The 17,892-nt window shown below is 39.6% G+C and overlaps 2 protein-coding genes across 3 annotated transcripts; one reads left to right on the forward strand and one right to left on the reverse strand.

Annotated features, from left to right (window-relative positions):
* Positions 1 to 2,333: 2,333 nt before the first annotated feature.
* On the reverse strand, positions 2,334 to 11,830 carry LOC306751136 (ER degradation-enhancing alpha-mannosidase-like protein 3). The gene is made up of 20 exons (XM_079234673.1): positions 11,698 to 11,830; positions 11,533 to 11,578; positions 10,617 to 10,717; positions 9,596 to 9,635; positions 9,363 to 9,475; positions 8,962 to 9,115; positions 8,556 to 8,690; positions 8,256 to 8,361; positions 8,010 to 8,107; positions 7,732 to 7,857; positions 7,540 to 7,623; positions 6,658 to 6,741; positions 6,363 to 6,487; positions 6,027 to 6,192; positions 5,609 to 5,766; positions 4,861 to 4,975; positions 3,957 to 4,133; positions 3,486 to 3,651; positions 3,165 to 3,356; positions 2,334 to 3,032 (listed from the first exon to the last, which is right to left on the reverse strand). Exons 1-20 carry the CDS (start codon positions 11,790 to 11,792, stop codon positions 2,761 to 2,763), a joined length of 2,553 nt encoding a protein of 850 aa, XP_079090799.1. The 5' UTR covers positions 11,793 to 11,830; the 3' UTR covers positions 2,334 to 2,760.
* A 1,785-nt stretch (positions 11,831 to 13,615) lies between these two features.
* LOC306751138 (annexin A3-like) lies at positions 13,616 to 17,863 on the forward strand. 2 transcript variants are annotated; one of them, XM_079234676.1, is made up of 14 exons: positions 13,616 to 13,677; positions 14,019 to 14,051; positions 14,139 to 14,186; positions 14,400 to 14,487; positions 14,625 to 14,719; positions 14,805 to 14,918; positions 15,201 to 15,291; positions 15,412 to 15,491; positions 15,682 to 15,738; positions 15,998 to 16,091; positions 16,534 to 16,629; positions 16,744 to 16,802; positions 17,146 to 17,268; positions 17,439 to 17,863. In XM_079234676.1, exons 2-14 carry the CDS (start codon positions 14,040 to 14,042, stop codon positions 17,493 to 17,495), a joined length of 1,014 nt encoding a protein of 337 aa, XP_079090802.1. In that variant the 5' UTR covers positions 13,616 to 13,677; positions 14,019 to 14,039; the 3' UTR covers positions 17,496 to 17,863. The 2 variants fall into 2 exon arrangements, with proteins under 2 accessions (XP_079090802.1, XP_079090803.1); XM_079234677.1 differs by lacking the exon at positions 13,616 to 13,677 and having other exon boundaries at positions 13,812 to 14,051.
* Positions 17,864 to 17,892: the final 29 nt, after the last annotated feature.

The raw sequence follows: 17,892 nt of genomic DNA on the forward strand, positions 1-17,892 counted from the left end.
GAGGCGGCTACCATCACTTGACAGCACTGTCAGTTATCAAATATACACTACCACCGGTAGAATATATCAATGTATCTACAATGAATAGTAATACATGTTTGTAAAATCTCATCTAAAACATACTACCGGGAACCTCATGCATGTAATTTCATGATACAACATGTGTGACTCATTTGCTTTTGTAAGCTCACCACTGTCATTATCAATGACGTCATCTTGAACGTCATTGTTTCTTATGATTGTCTGTTCTGAAGTAGCTGTTCCTATCTGGCACAAACGGTTTCAAGGTCTGTCTCATCTTCTCCAGACAAAACAAGAGAACAAATAATACACATTCAGTGCACTTACCAATACACAACCTGCTCGCTCAAGCCCAGAGGCTTTTGGTTTGCTGTTTAGACACACAATACATCCTCATGTTTCCTCTCCGAATACTTCACAGGAAAGACATCGTGATGCTTAAATAGCTTATTGTAATGGGAAAAGCTCAAACTACAAAGAAGTGCTTTCCTCCCAAAGTAACATCCAGTGATAGAGTAGAACATTTTATATACAATATATTTTATATACTGCTGAAGTTCCAGATATTCCAGATTTGATGACTTCAATAGAAAAAAATTCATTCCCAAAAGGATATAATCCAGAGCTGCTGAAAATGCAAAGTCATTTTAATCTACAATGCAGGAAAACATAGGTAAAAGCTTTGATAATTGTGATTTCAAATTTATTGACAGGAATGCCTCGGCTCACAGTTGGAAAATAAATACAGAGAAGATGCAAAACAAACTGGAGCCACGTCATGCATCTCTTTTGGCACTTGACTTTCAGTCACTAAACAACAGAAATCTTAGAGAACATCTGAAAAAGAAATGGCATGAAAAAGGATGTAAAAAAAAAGATTCCCATACTTCTTTTCCATGGTGCATTTCTCTGTGTGAACTGTAACACACACAGTCCTGAGGTATACGGGTTGGCAAAACCTCATACAGGCTAAACAAAACAAAAACAAAAGTAATGTTGGATTAAGACGAAAAATATACTCAGCAGCATCAAAAATATGTCCACTGTAGAGACATAAAAGAAAATGTACTCTGGCATGAAAAGTGTTTTTTCCCCCAACACAAACATAAGCTGACATTTAATGTACCACAAAAAAATAATAATCATGCAACCAATTATCAGTGAGAATGAAGTGACTTTGAGCTGATAAAACAAACAGTTCTGCATATATTGAATTGTTACATGAAGTGAATCTTCATATTATATAGTTCAGTTTGTGTAGAGAGTGAGATAACTGTATCCATCGTACCTTTGAGACAATATACAGCATTCAATAGGCCTTTTCTAGTTCCACTGTTACCATTTTAGAGGATGCAAAAACATTGCTGTACTCCAGCAATCTAAATGGACGACTCACTAAATATTAGAATGTTTTTGGGGGGTTTTCAAACCATCCTTGTAGAGTTGTCCGTATAGGTGGCTTAAAACATTGCATCAGTGCACAATGTAAATTGGACGATAAGTTACTTATTGCAACACACAAACAATTGCCATAGACGATCATCATACCCGTGTTTCAAAGTGCATAGCAGTCCGGGACCGCAGACCAACCTGTGCTGCTGCGTCTGGAACTAAAGCAGACTTACATGAAGACTTCAGTTGCAAGAAAACCAGCTTTGGTCTTTTCTTTGCAATGTTTTAAGATGGCATGACAAATTACAATTCAATAATGACTACAAAGTTATGTATAGGCTTAAAAACAAGAAGCATACAGCCTGAAAATCCAAACTTAATTTCTTAAAATTCATGGTGGTTGACCCTACAGACTTTTTATTACTTGCGTGACTTTGTAAAAAAAAAGAAAAAAGGAAGGGTTTCATCAAATAGCAATGTTTTAGCTGAGACTCTTTCTTATGTGTTTTAGTTATTAAACACATTGTGTGCACGCACGCACACACACGCGCACACACGCGCACACACACACACACACACACACACACACACACACACACACACACACACACACACACACACACACACACACACAGAAATGAGTCAACCTAGCAAACTGCATCCACTCTTGAAATTCCCTGAAGATATTTACTAGTACAAAAGAAAAGATAAAGTCCAAACTGGCCCCAGCTCATCTCCTTCATCTTCTACCATGATACCATTGAGCAGCTACGGCAGCTCACACCACCTGCTGGCCAGGTGATATTCTATTCCCCATCACTAAATACTTAACAGTACCTGTTGAAGTGAAAAGGTCCACATTAAAAAAAAAACAACAGCATTGCATAACAACCTAGCTGAGTACATGTTTGCCTTATCTATGTTTTCCTCTTAGGTGAGGTAATTTGAAATTCTAGTCAGTGATCTATGTCATTATCACCACGAACACTTGTATGTGCCTAGCAACACTATAGGCTGGGTGTGGGCAGCACCAGCCCAGCCATCTTAACCTACAGCTTTTGGCCTCTAACTACCTAGTCTCATGCCATCACTCATTTCAGTAGTCTCAGTAAAAGCCCCACTTTGATTCTTTGTCTAATAAATGTAGTACCATCTTTAGGTTTAGAAGTCAAAACAGGATGTGAATGTGGCCATCACACTGCTTTCCTCTCCTCCATCGGCTGTAAACGTGCAGGCTGGGTCAGTTTGGGCTCCATGTAGGCAGTGAGGGGCTCTGAGGCACACGCCATTCAGAAACTGACGAGAAATCAGTGTTAGGAAACTTGACTGCTTCAGAATCAGCATTGGTCAAGGGTTTGCGGTGGGTCTACTGTTAAAGTTTGCGGTTTTAGAGGAATCTGCTGAACAAGGTTCAGTTCTGTCCTTCTCTGCTGCCTTTGAGCAGAACTGCTGTGGCTGTTGTTGTCCTCTCAGCTCTTCTTCTTCCTCTTCCTTAAGAAACACCTCCTGTTTCTCCAAGACGAACTCCAAGGTGGGCCCTCTGGCTGATCCGTCCTCCAGCTCCCCCTCCTCTGCCAGACGGAGTTTGATATTCATGCCGAGATGTTTTTCTGTCTTATCTGTACAATAAGGATGGCCAATGATATGCAAAATTAGAATAAGAACAGAGAGAGGAAATACAATTTGATCAAAGAGGTCTTTTTAGACTTTCACTAGCCTTATCCTTTAATCTTCCACCTCCTGCTCCTCACCATGTCCCAACTGCCTCTCCTTGGGCAGCAGCAGCACATCCACATTGTGATGTTCCTCCAGAGCCGCTGTGAGCACGGCACCCTCATGGCTGAACAGGAAGACCAAAGGCAGGGTGATGTCTTCAGTGGAGTCGCCATCTCCAACCATTTGGAAGAGGGGAGTGTCCTCGCTGTTACTTCCCTCGCGGTGGTCTGAGAAAAAGAATAAGGGAGTCATTTGAATTATTTATTTTCCATGAGGTAATTGAGAGTCATTGAGCTTTAAAGGTGGACTTTAAGAAAACAAAAAGGGGTTTCAGTTCCTCTGGTAATCATCCTTACCTATAAAGATGACTCCTATGGCCCCTGCTTCCTGCAGCCAACGGGCCTTTACAGCAAACATGCATTCACCACGCAGTGCCAGAGCGATATGCCCTTTAAGTGCCACTGTGCTGTCTATTTCCTCACATGCAGTGTATGGAGAGGCTCTCACTAGGCTGCCCTTCACCTGCGGCACAAAAGTTTGAGTGTGTTATTGCAAGTTATTGTGTTGAGACAGAGAGAAGTGCAGGTAAAACAAAACAGGTAGCATTTGCATGGATCAGAAAAGGTCTGGAATGTAATTGTTGGAGTCAATGCTTTGGCTTTGTCCATCATTTTGCTGAAAAGTTATTGATTTGAAAACATTCTATTATTTCGGCATGTTATCATCATCATCAAACACCTGTTTCTTTTAAAAGCTACTCTACAGGACTTGTTGGGAGCTTTGATGTTGACACTGTATACTGTATTATGGTCACATTGGAAGCTCACCCCGTGCTCCTGCTTGGTGAGGTCCATCCCAAACTTGGCAGGTCCCGCTGTGAGGACTGTCCTACCCAGAAATGGGGGGGATATGAGCTGAACAACATGGGGAAACACTTCCTCCTCCTCCTCCGTGGTGTGGCTCACCTCTGCCACAAGTTTTACCCGGTACACTGCTGTATGCTCCTAAAGGGATTCATATATAAAAAAATCTGTCATTTAAATTCAATGTTTTCCCATGATGTCAAGGGACATGTTTTAGGTAAGAAAAGGACGTTCAGTGACAATGTTATGCTACAACCAGTTACATTTTGATCCCGGTTTATCAGGGAATTTGTGGACATTGGGATAGTGTAAAGATTAGTAACCAACATTTCAGGCATTATTTACAGCCATGTATTCATTACCGTGACCCAATGTTCACTCCATAAAAGTTGCTCTAGTCCCGATGCTTATAAACCATTTAAAAATGAGTGATTTCCTTTCCCCCCTAACTGTTGGGACACCTCATGATACCAGATGATATTTACTGAGCATAGCTTTGCTGTTAAGATAATGAAGTAATATGTAAAGAACAGCTCACAACCTTTGTACATTCACGCTGCTCAATGCCTTGTTATTTGGTTCAAGGGCAGGTCATATAATTAACTTGCTTTGACAGCTCCATTGAAGCATGCTCACAGCATGAAAATGCATCAGTTTGAGTGCATCTTTGGAACCAAAAAATCAGGTCTTAAATCGTGAACTGAAAACATGTTTTGCATGCTTGTAAAAATTACTGTTTTAAAGGAAATCAAAAGGGACAACATTTTCTGTTTAGGAGGTCATTGGGACAGTGTTGGGGTCTAGAGCAAACCATTGACTGACAGGCAGATCGTAATGTCATGAGGTGAGTACAAAGTAACTAAAATACCTTCCGACTTCCGATTTGTCCAAAGACGTCATTCAGTGGAGTGAGAGAAATACCCATGCTTTTCAAGAACTCTACTGGCTCCATCCCATTATCATGGAGCGGTAGTTCAATTTCCCTGTAAAGCACAAACACACCCAAGTTAAAACTCAAAGTAATCAAGGCAAACTCGTTTCACCAGTGAATGCGCTCTAAAACTGGAGATCCCCTAGAGAACGTGCACATCTTCAAACTTGACCTTCACTTTAATCTCAACTACACACATGTAAAGTTGTGTGACAGCATCTGACTTGGTTTTGATGCAATTGCAGTGATACAATCTGTCCACAGACAGACAGAAATATAATCACCTCTCAAAGTACTCTTCTGTAGTACTCCTCTGTGGTCGTTCCTACCATAGAAGGTGTCCAGGACCACATTTAACCATGATGACTCACAAGGTGAAAAAAATAAGAGCGGTGTGGTCTCATTTAGCCACTCGTTAGTGACTGCCTTTCTCAAGACCTGTAAAAGCTTTCACGAGAGGGTTATTTGCTGACTTTTTTTTTTATATTGTAGAACAAATATTTGAAATCTCTTCAGCTTGTGTTAACCACATACCTTAGTTCAGGCTTCTAACCAAAAACCCATTCAAAAAACTAATTGACTTCGAGACGAGGGAACTGGAAGTGCAACAATGCTAACTAACTTCAGGGCTTTAAAACTCTTTCATGCAGCACTCTATAGCTGTTGCGGCTAGTAATCAACACACCTGACAGGTAAGGGGTGGAAGGCGCGTCCCACTCCAGTGAGGTACTTGTAGCTGTCACGTATGGTTTTGGCATATGATGGATTGTTGGGAAACAACGTCTCCATGCTGGGACAGGAGTGTGTGAACAGATCTTCTTCTTTAGAAACAGGAACATTCTCCTGAAGCACAGAAACAACAATTGAACAGACAACACTTTTAGCTCATGCAGTAAAATGTCAATTCACATACAATAAACTGTATAAATTATGGAAATATATAAACTGAATAAAATACCTATTCATACTAAGTTACTGTCATTAATTACACTGTCTACAAATAATGTTGTTTGGAGTTAAAATATCAGAGTTTAAAATAGCAATATCATAATATGAATATATAATGTTTGTGACTGTGTTTGTGATAAAGTGAGAGCTCTCACCGTTTTGTTGCCTTGACAGGGCGGCTGAGTGGTGGAGAGAGAAACAGGGAGGAGGTGAGCCTCCGTGGTGAAGATGTAGTCGTCAATATCGATGGGCAGCTCACTCTTATCCGTAAACAGCAGGTACAGGTATTTAAACATCTCAGCCAGAAAGAATGAGTCCATCCTGCACACACAGAAACATCCACATGCACAGAGACAAAGGATGTTATCACACATTCATAAGAGATATTTTGTGTTTTCATAACAACAGTTATTTCATCACCTGACCTTTTGAGGTTGCTTATCCAAATGAAATGTGACATTGTAAACATGTGTGTCATGGCATTTGTATACCTGTCTTCATGCATCCCAGTGCGGACATCTTGCACAGCAGCAAACCCGCAAGGCACCCTGGCGTAGGCATTGAGCTTTTCCACTATGGACTGTCCCACTCTGAGGTAGTAAGGGTCGCCAGTGGCCTGCAGAAAGCAAAATATAATCTCAACCACACACCTAACAAAAACGCTTTGTGTATATAGTACAAGATTGGAGCAGTTTCGTTAATTAGCCTACTTATAGCAGAGTTGACTTTTCTAATTATTAGTAATAGTATGTTTGAATAGTATTATGTTATAGTGTATGTGTTTACCTTATAGAGGTAGTAGGTGCTTTCCGCAAACTCTGGTCTGAGTAGGTGTTGGCCCCAATGAACTCTAAACTCTGTAGTGAACGCCTGCAGGGAGATTAAGCACAGAAAGCCAAATGCATAAGTGACACTGGCTTCTTTTAAGTGTTTTTTTTATATTAACGAACAGATTTCATGAACAATGGGACAAAGAGGCTCAGCAACAAGACATTTCCATTTATTATTCCTTTACTTGGTGTAATGTAACGACTAATAGTATATGTAATAGCATAGAATAATACATCTTAACCATTATGATTTGCTACACCTGCTGCACACCAATTCATTGATACTTTTCCCATCACCTTTAGTATGAATATGTCATACAGTAACCTTTTATACTGGGTGATATAACGATATAAATTCAGTGATGGAAACTATTAGTTAAACTATTTATACTGAGGTTGTTATCCCCTCAATACTACGGCCTCCATCAGGTTATTACAGGCAGTGTTGTAATTAGAAAGACTTTTCAGGATGTTTGTATCATCATGAAGAAGTATCTTTATTTGTCCTATTCAACTCAATGAATAATAGGTAGGCAGTAGCAGACATTTCCATTTGATTACTGTTTTGAGTTTTCATTTGAATTTCCAGAAAACTCACGATAATGAGATATATATATATATATATATATATATATATATATATATATATATATATATATATATATATATATATATATATATATATATATATATTGTGATACACAATTATGTATATTGAGACATATGATTGTATCTATATTTCCGAACCCAAATGAGCGTAATGTTTTCTATATCTTGCCTATATATGCCTAGTACCGTATATGTCCTTAAATAAACAAAAACAGCAAATATGATTTACCTCTGGAAGGAACTTGTGCTGTTTGGTGACTTGATAAAGCATTTCATGAGTCTCAATAGCTGGTTTCAGGTCTCCTCTCAAAACCTGTATGAAAAATAAATGTCACTTGACTCCAGAAACACGTGTTCAACAATGTCTATGCCTTGTACAATGTTTAATGGTAGTAAATGTGATTAATCGAGGATCCCTGACCTGTAAGCCAGGGAAGAATGCCAGGAGAGAGTCCATCCAGCTGCGCACGCTCACAGTGGGGTTGTGCATGTGAACATTAAGCAGCAGGGGAGGCTGACTGATGTACTTCATAATGGCACTATAGTGCTGTTAAAGAAAAACATGAAACGTATATTAGAAATCATTTCAAAATAGCGTCAACCCACAATCACAATATGAACAAAATGGCCCATTATGTAACAGTGGGGACAATACAGCATATACATTCCTATGCAGGCGTACAGTAACGGATGACTTACAATGTTGAACCTGTCCAGAAAAACATTGTCTCCGAGAAGAATGTAGGCCTTCATCAGATATTCATAGTATGAGTCAATACCAGCACCAACTCCACTCTCTGCAAACGGAAGTGAGAAGATTAGTATAATATGGTTAATGTAAAAAGCTGTGGAATATGTTTGTACTGTACATGTAATTATGAATGATCAGTGTGCTATGTGTAGGTTCAGTTTTAATCTCTTGTCTATATCAACATTTTGCCTCACCTCTCCGGACCCATTCTTCATTATGGATATTGATGACGGTCCCTACCAAGTCACTTCCCTTCTGTCTCCTCTGCCAGAGGACATCCAGAGCCTTCCTTGCATGTTTCTATAAAACAGTAACAAGTATTATAGCCTTAAGATGTTTCTGGAAAAACAGCTACATCATCCTTAAATGATTTTATCTTTCAGCAACAGGCATCAGTTTTAGCCAGCTATAATTTCTTTGAAAATGACTGTACTCTACTCTTATAGCTCAGTAATTTCACAATAAGGCTGTATTGAAAAGAGTGGAGATAATACCTCAAAAACAGAATTTCCTGACAGTCTGCTGAGAGCAGCAAACTCCAGGATCATTGTTCCAGCACATGCTGTGCAGGTGTCCGATTCAGTGCCTGTGCGCGAAAGTGGGTTTAGAACTCCATACCGCAGATTCACCTGGAAAACAAAAAAGAAAAGATACATTTATCTTGTCTACTTTAAGTTCTTGAAATAAACTCAGCTCAAATCATTTCTAGTTATTTACTCAAATAAATACTATATTGTTCCTCTGTGGTGCACTGACTGTGGAGGAACTATTCTCTATCAATGCATTGAGTTCAATTCCGGGGTCATCCTTGGTAAGATGTGTCAGTCGGCTGTCTGTTCCTTCTGAACATTATACATCTAAAATAGACCCTGTGGTATTTAACAATAAAATAAGAAATACCTTAGGGTAGGGAAGGCCACTTGTGGTGTTAAAGGCAGGTAGTAATCGATGGCCCAGCTCTATGGCCATGTGTAAGAGTTCATCTCGATACCACAGCATCCTCTCCCTGCGCTGCCGTAGCAGGTCGGCCATAACGTGGCCTCCCAAAAGCCCCCTGGGGAGAAGTATATGAAGGAAGAAAAGAAAGATTTTCTTTTAAACATACAAAATTATAAACCGAAAGGTCGAGGTTGAATGCTTGAAATACTTAGATCTAGTATTAGCAATATGTTGTGATGATATGGAATAATTCTACATTCAGAACATTTTTTTATTTAAATGATTCAAGATGAATCTATTCAAACCAGCAGAAGTTTAAAAACACAGTGCAAAAGTACATAAATCAGATACATGTGTCATACCCTAAAACTCTGATGTTGGTCTCAAACACAGACACCACCACATCGTTGTCAAGGCGTACATCTGTCACGGCCTTCCTCACTGCGTCCTCAAACTCATCAAGCTTGTTTAGCACCTGTACGCACACACGCAGGGACGAATACATCTACTTAAAAAAAAGGATGGAAAAAAAAAATGGAGAAAAAAAAAAGCTGATCAAACTACTGTTATTCTTGTAAACAGAGGAAGAACTCACCACCAGGGTATCAAGGGTGTCAATCAGTGTGAGGGAAAACCTACAGAAAAGACGGACATGTTACAAGGAGAGCCTCTGGCACAGCAGGGTGGAGCTGATGTCCCACTTCATCACGGATCCAGTTTCATATTAATGAACCACAGACTATTAAATGTCAAATATATTGCATTTGCAGTAAATTACATTATGCTGCATGGTGCATAAATGATGTATTACACTGCACGTCTGTGACTTATTGACTTCTTGTAAATTAAATTGACCTACATTTGCATTTAATTAATGTATTCCTATAAAACTGGAGCATCTAACTCCATGATGAATTCAGTATGTTTGGAACAGCACAGTATTATAAAAAAATGTAATCCTTGTCTTCTTTTAAAATGCAAAAATACATAAAAAAAAAAAGATCACAATACATAAATGTCCAATTGTGTATTAAATCTACATTCACTTGCATATTTGCTCCAATACAAATCTATTCTGGACGTTGATTTAGTTATTTATCACAAAATAGAAAAACTTGCAAACAAATATAAATGTAATGCTTTATTTCATAGTATAGCGTGGATAGTGATATAACACTACGACCCACAACATACTTTTAGATGAGCAATTTAAATTAGGATATCCTAACTTTTTTAAGATAAAAAGTTGGATATAAAATTGCCGCAAATGCTAGGTGTATTTTTCTTCTTGAGTTATATTGCTATCTTTTAACATTCTCAGTGAAGAGGGAATCTTGAAGGCAGGCAAAACATATACAGTATAAAACAACTGGACAGAATCAAGACATTTTTTATAAAAATGTAGTTTCATTTTTACACTCTTATTTTTTCACTCTCAGTTAGGAGTTTAAAAAGCAACTGTGGCACAACTCTATGAAGCAATGCTCTTAAGACACAAAGCACTCAAGCCAGTTACTGTAAATATTAGACTTTTAAAAGTGTGCGACAACTCTGGTTTCAAATGGGAAATAAAAAATATATGACTTGTTTGTTTGAGGAAATTTAACTAAACTTACTTCCCCAAAGAGTCATCTATGTCGCCTCTATTGGGCTCCTGGCCACGGACTCTCCCCCTGCAGCTTAGAGGCATGAGCTCATCTGCTGGATAGGCATATTTCTGCAACACAAACAACAGTTACTGTCTTCAAGCTTCATTTAATAGTCTACAGAAAAGGTGTCATTAAGGAAAGGTGCAGGCTTGAAAAATCTCTAGGAAGGAAATTAAACTAGCAGCCTGAAGCTGAATACCTCACACAACTGATGGATCACTATTGGACCTGTTGTTTTTTCACACAATGTTCTTTAGTTAAAAAGGAAAATGAATTTGCATTGCATAGTTTGTACACCAGGGAATACTAAGCATCTTATTGTTTTTACTGTAAATATCTTTGTCTTAATTATTTTGAAAACTAATTCCAGAGATCCTTAATTAAAAACATGTGTTTATGTTAAAAACAATATTGCCCAAAATTTAAGATGCAGCTTAAATTTAAAACGCTGAGCCACTGAATGAGTCTAGCTGCGTACGACCCAATCATCTCTTGCTGTTCACTCTCATTGCTTGCTTTCCGAAAGGGAGAATCATGACTCCTGGAAGGGATCTCATCACTGAAAAGAGTTGAATCAATATTATTAGGACCACCATGAATCACATAATGTTCTGCTGGTATCTGTTACACCAGTCGGACACTGCAACTAAATCCTGCAAGTTCGCTTTCTGCACAACCCCACTAAATCAAATCCAACTGCCCTGAGGACTCTGTCCAGCCACTGATTCAAGCTTTTCTTGATGAATACCAAAATGTCTTAGTCTCACAATAAAGTTATTTTATATACTTCAAGTCTTGCCAGAGTTTTGACCTCTTCAGCTTTTCATAACTTCCCTCTTACAAATACAATGTATTTAAATGTACATTAAAGTGAACCCCTTACCATGTAACTGCCGTAAGCATGGTCAAACATTTCAATAATCTGGTCCCTGCAAAAAAAGGAAAAATATAAATGAATCAAAAGTGAAAATGGCAAATCCGCTGTAAAAGGTTATTACAAACACATGTAAACCGCATTGTATAGTTCTGTCTCTAGATTTTGTTTTACCTGATATCTGTCTTCTCTTCTGGTGTCATGCTCTGGCTCTCTTGACATTTCCCCCAGCCAAGAAGACTGGTGATCAGTAAGGTCCTCAGCAACATCCCAGTGCCAGAAGTGTGGATCAGATCCCAACACAGATTCCCTTTTCTCCTCATGTAGTCTTGTTTTAGTATAAGCTGTAATATGGACAAACAAACTCCTGTCCTTAGTCCAACGCCCACACAGAGTCAAACAGTCCAGCAGGCACAGCTGTCCTCCAAAGCCCCGATCATCCTCATTCAGGTATGAGTCGGCTGCAGAGTTCTTGTTAGCTTCCTCCCAGCCCCATTTCCATATGTTCACTGTAGTTGGTGTGTAGCTGATCCAGTACTGTTAAGACCACCACATGCCCACAGTGCACCTCAGCTGACCGTATCCGTGTCAACAATAGAGGCAGCTGGCTACCGCTGAACCTCGATAAACAATAACTCTTAGCCTGATGAGATAAACAAGACTGACCACGAAACAGACTAGATTTAACTGCACGCGTCTTCTTAAATTAATAAAAGTGAAGAAATATTATAACCAATATTGAGGTAGCTGCACAATTGAGAGGCAGTGTAGCTAACGCTTGCTAGCCACAACAGTGTTGGGAGGGTCCATGTTGCTAGCTAACGTTAACAAGTTGCTAGTTTGCCCTTTTAGCTAACTAGCATTAGCATTGGCTAAATACAGAAATAAAGCAAACCTATTTTTGGCTAAAAATAAATGTTTGACTTGAACTTTCAACTGACTGTCATACAGTTAAATGGGCAATGACACGTCGTCAAGTATCACTGCTGCCATACAGTACCCTGACGTCGAGTACCGAGCTGTCAAAGAACGGACAGGCGATTTTGCTACCCGGCTGATCAGCTACATGGGGTTTCTTTGCCCTGAGCTTAGCATTTAAGGGAAGTTGTTTTCCCGCGTAGGCTAACGTGAACTCTCCCCTTCAGCAAGTGACACTCTTCTGGTGGTTGACTATATAATGTTTAGATTTGGTTTATGCTTAAGGTTGAAGTTGGACAAGTAATGTATGTCGGGTTAATCTCCAGACAAAAGAAAGATCCCCTGGCAGGCCTCGCTTAGGGCATACTTTCCATTAAATACATGACTGAGACACGCGTTCAAAGTGGGTGGAGTCAAATGGGGTTATTTTGTATATATTTGTGTGGAGTAAGTATAACCCCATTTCATGTTCATCTTATTTCTTTCTTTTCTCTGTCAGAAATGGGAAAAATAAGATGGAAAAATGAATATGAGCGCTAAAAGCAACAACTCAGCATACAAAATGACTGATTAAACTATATTACGAAATGTGTTGCATTACACAATAAAACGATTACTCTAAATTCATTAATTATTGCTGTGTACATACATATTAAACCGCCTGGGGGAAACTACTGTTGCTAACATGCTCCCATCGGCCCATGCTTATTTATTTATATTGATTAATGTATGTCTCTTCTAATGTTACCTTATGCGTTTGCATCACACACTGTAAATAAACACGTCTTGCCTACAATCCTTATATTGCCTTGGCTTTTATTTAAATAAGAAAATAACAAAAATAAGTATTTAATTTCGTATTTTCGTTTTTGGATTCAGACGAAAACGAAAAAAACATGGTATTTCTGTATTTTTGTTTTTTCAACTAAACTGTAAAACAATAAAAACGTACACGACGCTAAAGGCTTCTGGGGATGAAGTGGGTATATTGTTGCAAGGGAGTCGCGTTACAGAGAGCAGGCACCGTTTCCCCATCCTCCACCTCAGTACTGTGACGGGGCAGCTAGTTACTGTGTATCAGTGAGGGGGAGTTTATGAAAAAGAAAGTATCCGTGATTCAACTTCCTTCAGATAATAAAGGGCGTTGCCAATTTTCAACTTCTCTGAAAGGTGTGGCGATCTTCTCGGGACACTGAGAACTTCCTCCTCTGACACCCACCTAGTCCCCTTCCTAAGGTAAGAATACTGTTTTTTTTAATGCTTTGCTTATCGAGAAAACGCCATTTCAGACTGCAGCGGTCGACATTACAATGTTATGGTTTTCCTTTTCTGCAGTTCTAGTCACGTACACGTGTCCACACGAGTATGAAGGCTTGGTCGACCATAAACTGTCAAGTTCACGTAGTTAACACGGATTCATACGACTATATTTAGTTTATTAGATGTGTTTATTTTACCCGACGTGGATGCCAAACGCGCAGACAGTGAAAGTCAGAGGATGAGAGTGAATCAGAAGCAGAACTGTAGTGCTGAGGAAATGCATGGTACTGATACTTTGAGAATTTACATCTCCCTAGTTTGATACTTCAACCACAACAATGGCTGACTGGGTGAGTAGTTGTATTTAAATGAGATTGTCGGCCTTTAACAGAAAATACAGTTGATAATGAAAGCATATTTGTTGACTTGTGTTGTAGGGCGACTTGGACCTACTTTTAGACTCCCCCTCCTCTTTCACTGTGACTGTAAGTCAAACACACTCTTACTTTTTAGTTCCTAAGATGATGATGATGATTACATGATTACATGATTATTTTAATGGTTAGTGACAAATCCTTTATGAAAGCGTAGAATATTAAATAGTAAACTGCAAACAATACATACACCTGCAGATAGAGATGTTTCACATTTTCCAACATGCTTACTAGTGTGTGCGTGTGTGTGTTTGTGTTCTTCAGTCTAGTTCAAGAGGAACTGTGAAGGACAAGGCAAACTTCAAAGTGGAAGAAGATGTGTCTGCACTAAGGAAAGCCATAGAAGGCCTTGGTAAGTTAATGAGTCACCGCTATCAGTACTCTGCTATATCAGACCAACATGTAAAGCACACACAGGAACACATTTGATATAGTTGTTTGCATAGTGCAGTGTCGGTGGTAAGCCTGTGCTGTGTCACTTCTCTATAGGTACGACAGAAAAGACACTAATTGAGGTGTTGACCCAGAGAAGTAATGCTCAGCGTCAGCTTATTGCCAAGGCCTACGAGAAAGCCACAGGCAGGGTATATACACTTGCTTTTAAATAACAATTCTGAGTGTTGCGACAAAGACAGAGAAACATGTGGGGCATCCACTTTCCTCCATCAGAAATTAGTAGCTGACCTGGAGGGCGACACCCACGGAGACTTTGAGGATGTGTTGGTCGCCCTGGTAACCCCTCCTGCCGTCTACGACTGTCACGAAGTCATCAAAGCCATCAAGGTGAGACGGCGTCGGATTGAACATGAACCTGCTTCAAACCAGAGTGTATTGGCTTGTTAGTGCGTCAGTGTTCAAAGAAACCGAACAAAACGGATCATTGGGAGCAGAGACACCAGTACTTCAAGTTTCATTTGTTTAAACAGACTTGATTTTCTTCAGATTTGTTTGGATTCATAAAATATCCATGCACTTATATTGGGGTGTAAGAAGCGCTGAAAAGCGATCGTGTTTCACTCTGATATCATTCACTTGTGCGTATAACATTGTGTGATTTGCATACAGGGAGCAGGGACCACCGAGAGTACGCTGACAGAAATCTTTGCCTCGAGATCCAACCGGCAGATCAAGGCCCTGTCTGAAGCGTACCTCGCAGGTTAGTGTTTGTAATTTCACAGATTAAACAGGAACTTGGATTATTGTGAAACAGTTGGCAAATGTTCACGATGTTTCTAGATTGTTGTGAAATTGGCTGTTCTGTATCATTTCATTCAAGAAACTGGAAAAGCGCTGATTCATGATCTGAAGTCTGAGGTATCGGGAGATTACGGCAAAGCACTGCTCATCTTGGCTGAGGTACCGTATGTTACATTAAAACAGTGACCGCATTCACAAATCATGAGAATCAGCATTCAATTTATTGTAGATAGACGGGTGTAAACGTTTCTATCCCATCTTCAAAAATAATATAGTCGTAATAAATAGTAATAACAATGGATTACTTCTATGTATTACAAACGTCATGTTTTTCTGGTTCTCCTCACAGGGGAAGAGAGACGAGAGCACCAATGTGGATAGTGCCAAAGCTAAAGCAGATGCTAAGGTATATTCACTACTTGGAAAACACTACAGAGCAGTTTAGTTACTTTCTCTGATAGATCTGTAAGCGCGGTGTTGGCATACTTCTGTTATTTTGACATTCTTAGCTTGACTTCATGGGGCCTGAAGGCACCGCACACCCTAACGCAGCTCTCTTGCCGTTTTTTCTATGAACACTTTATACAATTCGATGTACTTTGTCTTAACCATCGACGTGTAGTCTAAAGCTATGTATTTCCACACTCCCCCTTATTCCCTCCCAGGCCCTGTATGAAGCAGGGGAGAAGAAGTGGGGAACTGACGAGGAGAAGTTTATTGACATCTTGTGCCACAGGAGTATTTCCCAGCTCCGACAGAGTGGGTTGACCCCTTACATGTTTATTCTGTGGATGCTAATGTAATAAAACGGACATGTGTGCAGCCATGTTAGTGGCGGGAGAAGTGGTACAATGGTGGTTTGAGCTAAATGTTAACGTCAGCATGCTTACATGGTCACACAGACAATTCTGACATACCGATGTTTAACAGGTACAATGTGTGGTCACCATCTTACATTTAGTTTCTAGATATTTCACTAAAATAAAAATGTCTACCTCATGGTGGCGCTAGTTAAAAGAAAGAGTGGACCACCAAAGTCGATAGGATTCATCCTCTGGGGAACACACATTTTCACATGAAAAAAGATGGTGGACCGACATTAGCAGCCTCAGAGTATTGCCGCTAGCATAGCTGAAAATCTAAATTCATAAAAAATCTGTGTTTGCCTACATCTTCTCTTCAACTATTGTTGTTTCTGCAGCTCTGGTAGAGTACAAGAATATTAGTAAGAAGACTCTACAGGAAAGCATTGAAAGTGAGATGTCTGGAAGCATGGAGTGTCTACTGGTGGCTGTTGGTGAGAATAATGCATCTATGCCTATTTATAATACATTTTCATTCATAAATCATCATACCATCAGTCTATTTCTGACCCTGACGTTGAATAGTGATCCTTTTTTTGTGTGTCTAGTTAAGTGTGTGAAGTCTGTTCCTGCATACCTGGCTGAGACTCTTTTCAAGAGCATGAAGGTAAATTGTCCATGTGTATCCTAAGGGCTCTTTATACCCCAAAGCCACCGGCTCCCAAAACAAAGGCCACATATTGTTTGGTTGCATCCCGTCCTTTATATCCACAGCAGACATTTGTATTAGTCTCCAGTGGTGGGGAAAGGAATGCTAAGCCACTGTTTTTATTGTGGCCTCTTTGACTAAACGTGCACCGCGGGTTGAACTGTGTTGACAGGCTCGAACGCAGCTGACCAAAAAACACGTGACAGCAGACATAGAAGCAGCAGTTACTGCAGGATAATGTATGTACACACATGGTCCAATCTGTGCCTTTTGCTTCTGTCCCAAATGTTCCTTTGTCCAGGGTGCGGGGACCACAGAGTCCACTCTGACCAGGATACTAGTCAGTCGCTCAGAGATAGACCTGCTGGACATCAGAGCAGAGTATAAGAAGCTGTTTGGATCGTCCCTCTACTCCCAGTTAGAGGTCAGTGCACACGCCCAGAGACATGAAATGACATATACACCGACAGAAATCTTTCAATTTCATAGTATCTTGTTTTTAAAAAGTTGGACAATCTTTTTGTTGGGTCGTTATCAGAAGATACATCTTAAAACACAATTTCCTGTTTTCCCCTCCTCTTTATGTTTGTGTAGTCTGAAGTGGGGAGCAGCTATGGCGACACCCTCAAGCGTCTATGTGGCCAAGACTAACAGCTTCCAACTCCAGTGATGACAACATGCGGTGGGAAGAACCGCAGCAAAAGAGGAGGACGACCCGTCATTTTCCGATAGTGTCCTACATAGATTTGACTTAACCTTAGCTGAAACTAACCTTCTAGAAATGCTTTAGAATGTGGAATTACAGTAATGTTCAACCAGACTGTGCAGACTGATTATTAACACACAGATTTAAGAAGTGAAGATTCTGTTGAATGTCTTTTTGAATTTATAAAAATGTTTGTATTCCAAGGGACTGATACCCATCAACTTCACATTTATCCTCTAGCATATCGTAACACAAATAATGTAACAATGTCATAACTTTCACATTAAAAAAATAAATACTCTATTCTATCATTTGATGTTAGTGAACTAAGACGAGACATGT

Source organism: Taurulus bubalis, assembly GCF_910589615.1.
Source record: "Taurulus bubalis genome assembly, chromosome: 19".
Taxonomy (NCBI): domain Eukaryota; kingdom Metazoa; phylum Chordata; class Actinopteri; order Perciformes; family Cottidae; genus Taurulus; species Taurulus bubalis.

Coding starts and splice junctions, on each gene's coding strand:
- LOC306751136 (XM_079234673.1), bottom strand. CDS start 11,792: ATGTTGCTGAGGACCTTACTGATCACCAGTCTTCTTGGCTGGGGGAAA. Junction 11,579..11,697: donor GAAGAGAAGACAGATATCAG/GTAAAACAAAAT, acceptor CTTTTTTTGCAG/GGACCAGATTATTGAAATGT. Junction 5,767..6,026: donor CCTGTCAAGGCAACAAAACG/GTGAGAGCTCTC, acceptor TCTGTGCTTCAG/GAGAATGTTCCTGTTTCTAA.
- LOC306751138 (XM_079234676.1), top strand. Junction 14,187..14,399: donor CCTCCTCTTTCACTGTGACT/GTAAGTCAAACA, acceptor TGTGTTCTTCAG/TCTAGTTCAAGAGGAACTGT. Junction 15,292..15,411: donor GTCTGAAGCGTACCTCGCAG/GTTAGTGTTTGT, acceptor ATTTCATTCAAG/AAACTGGAAAAGCGCTGATT.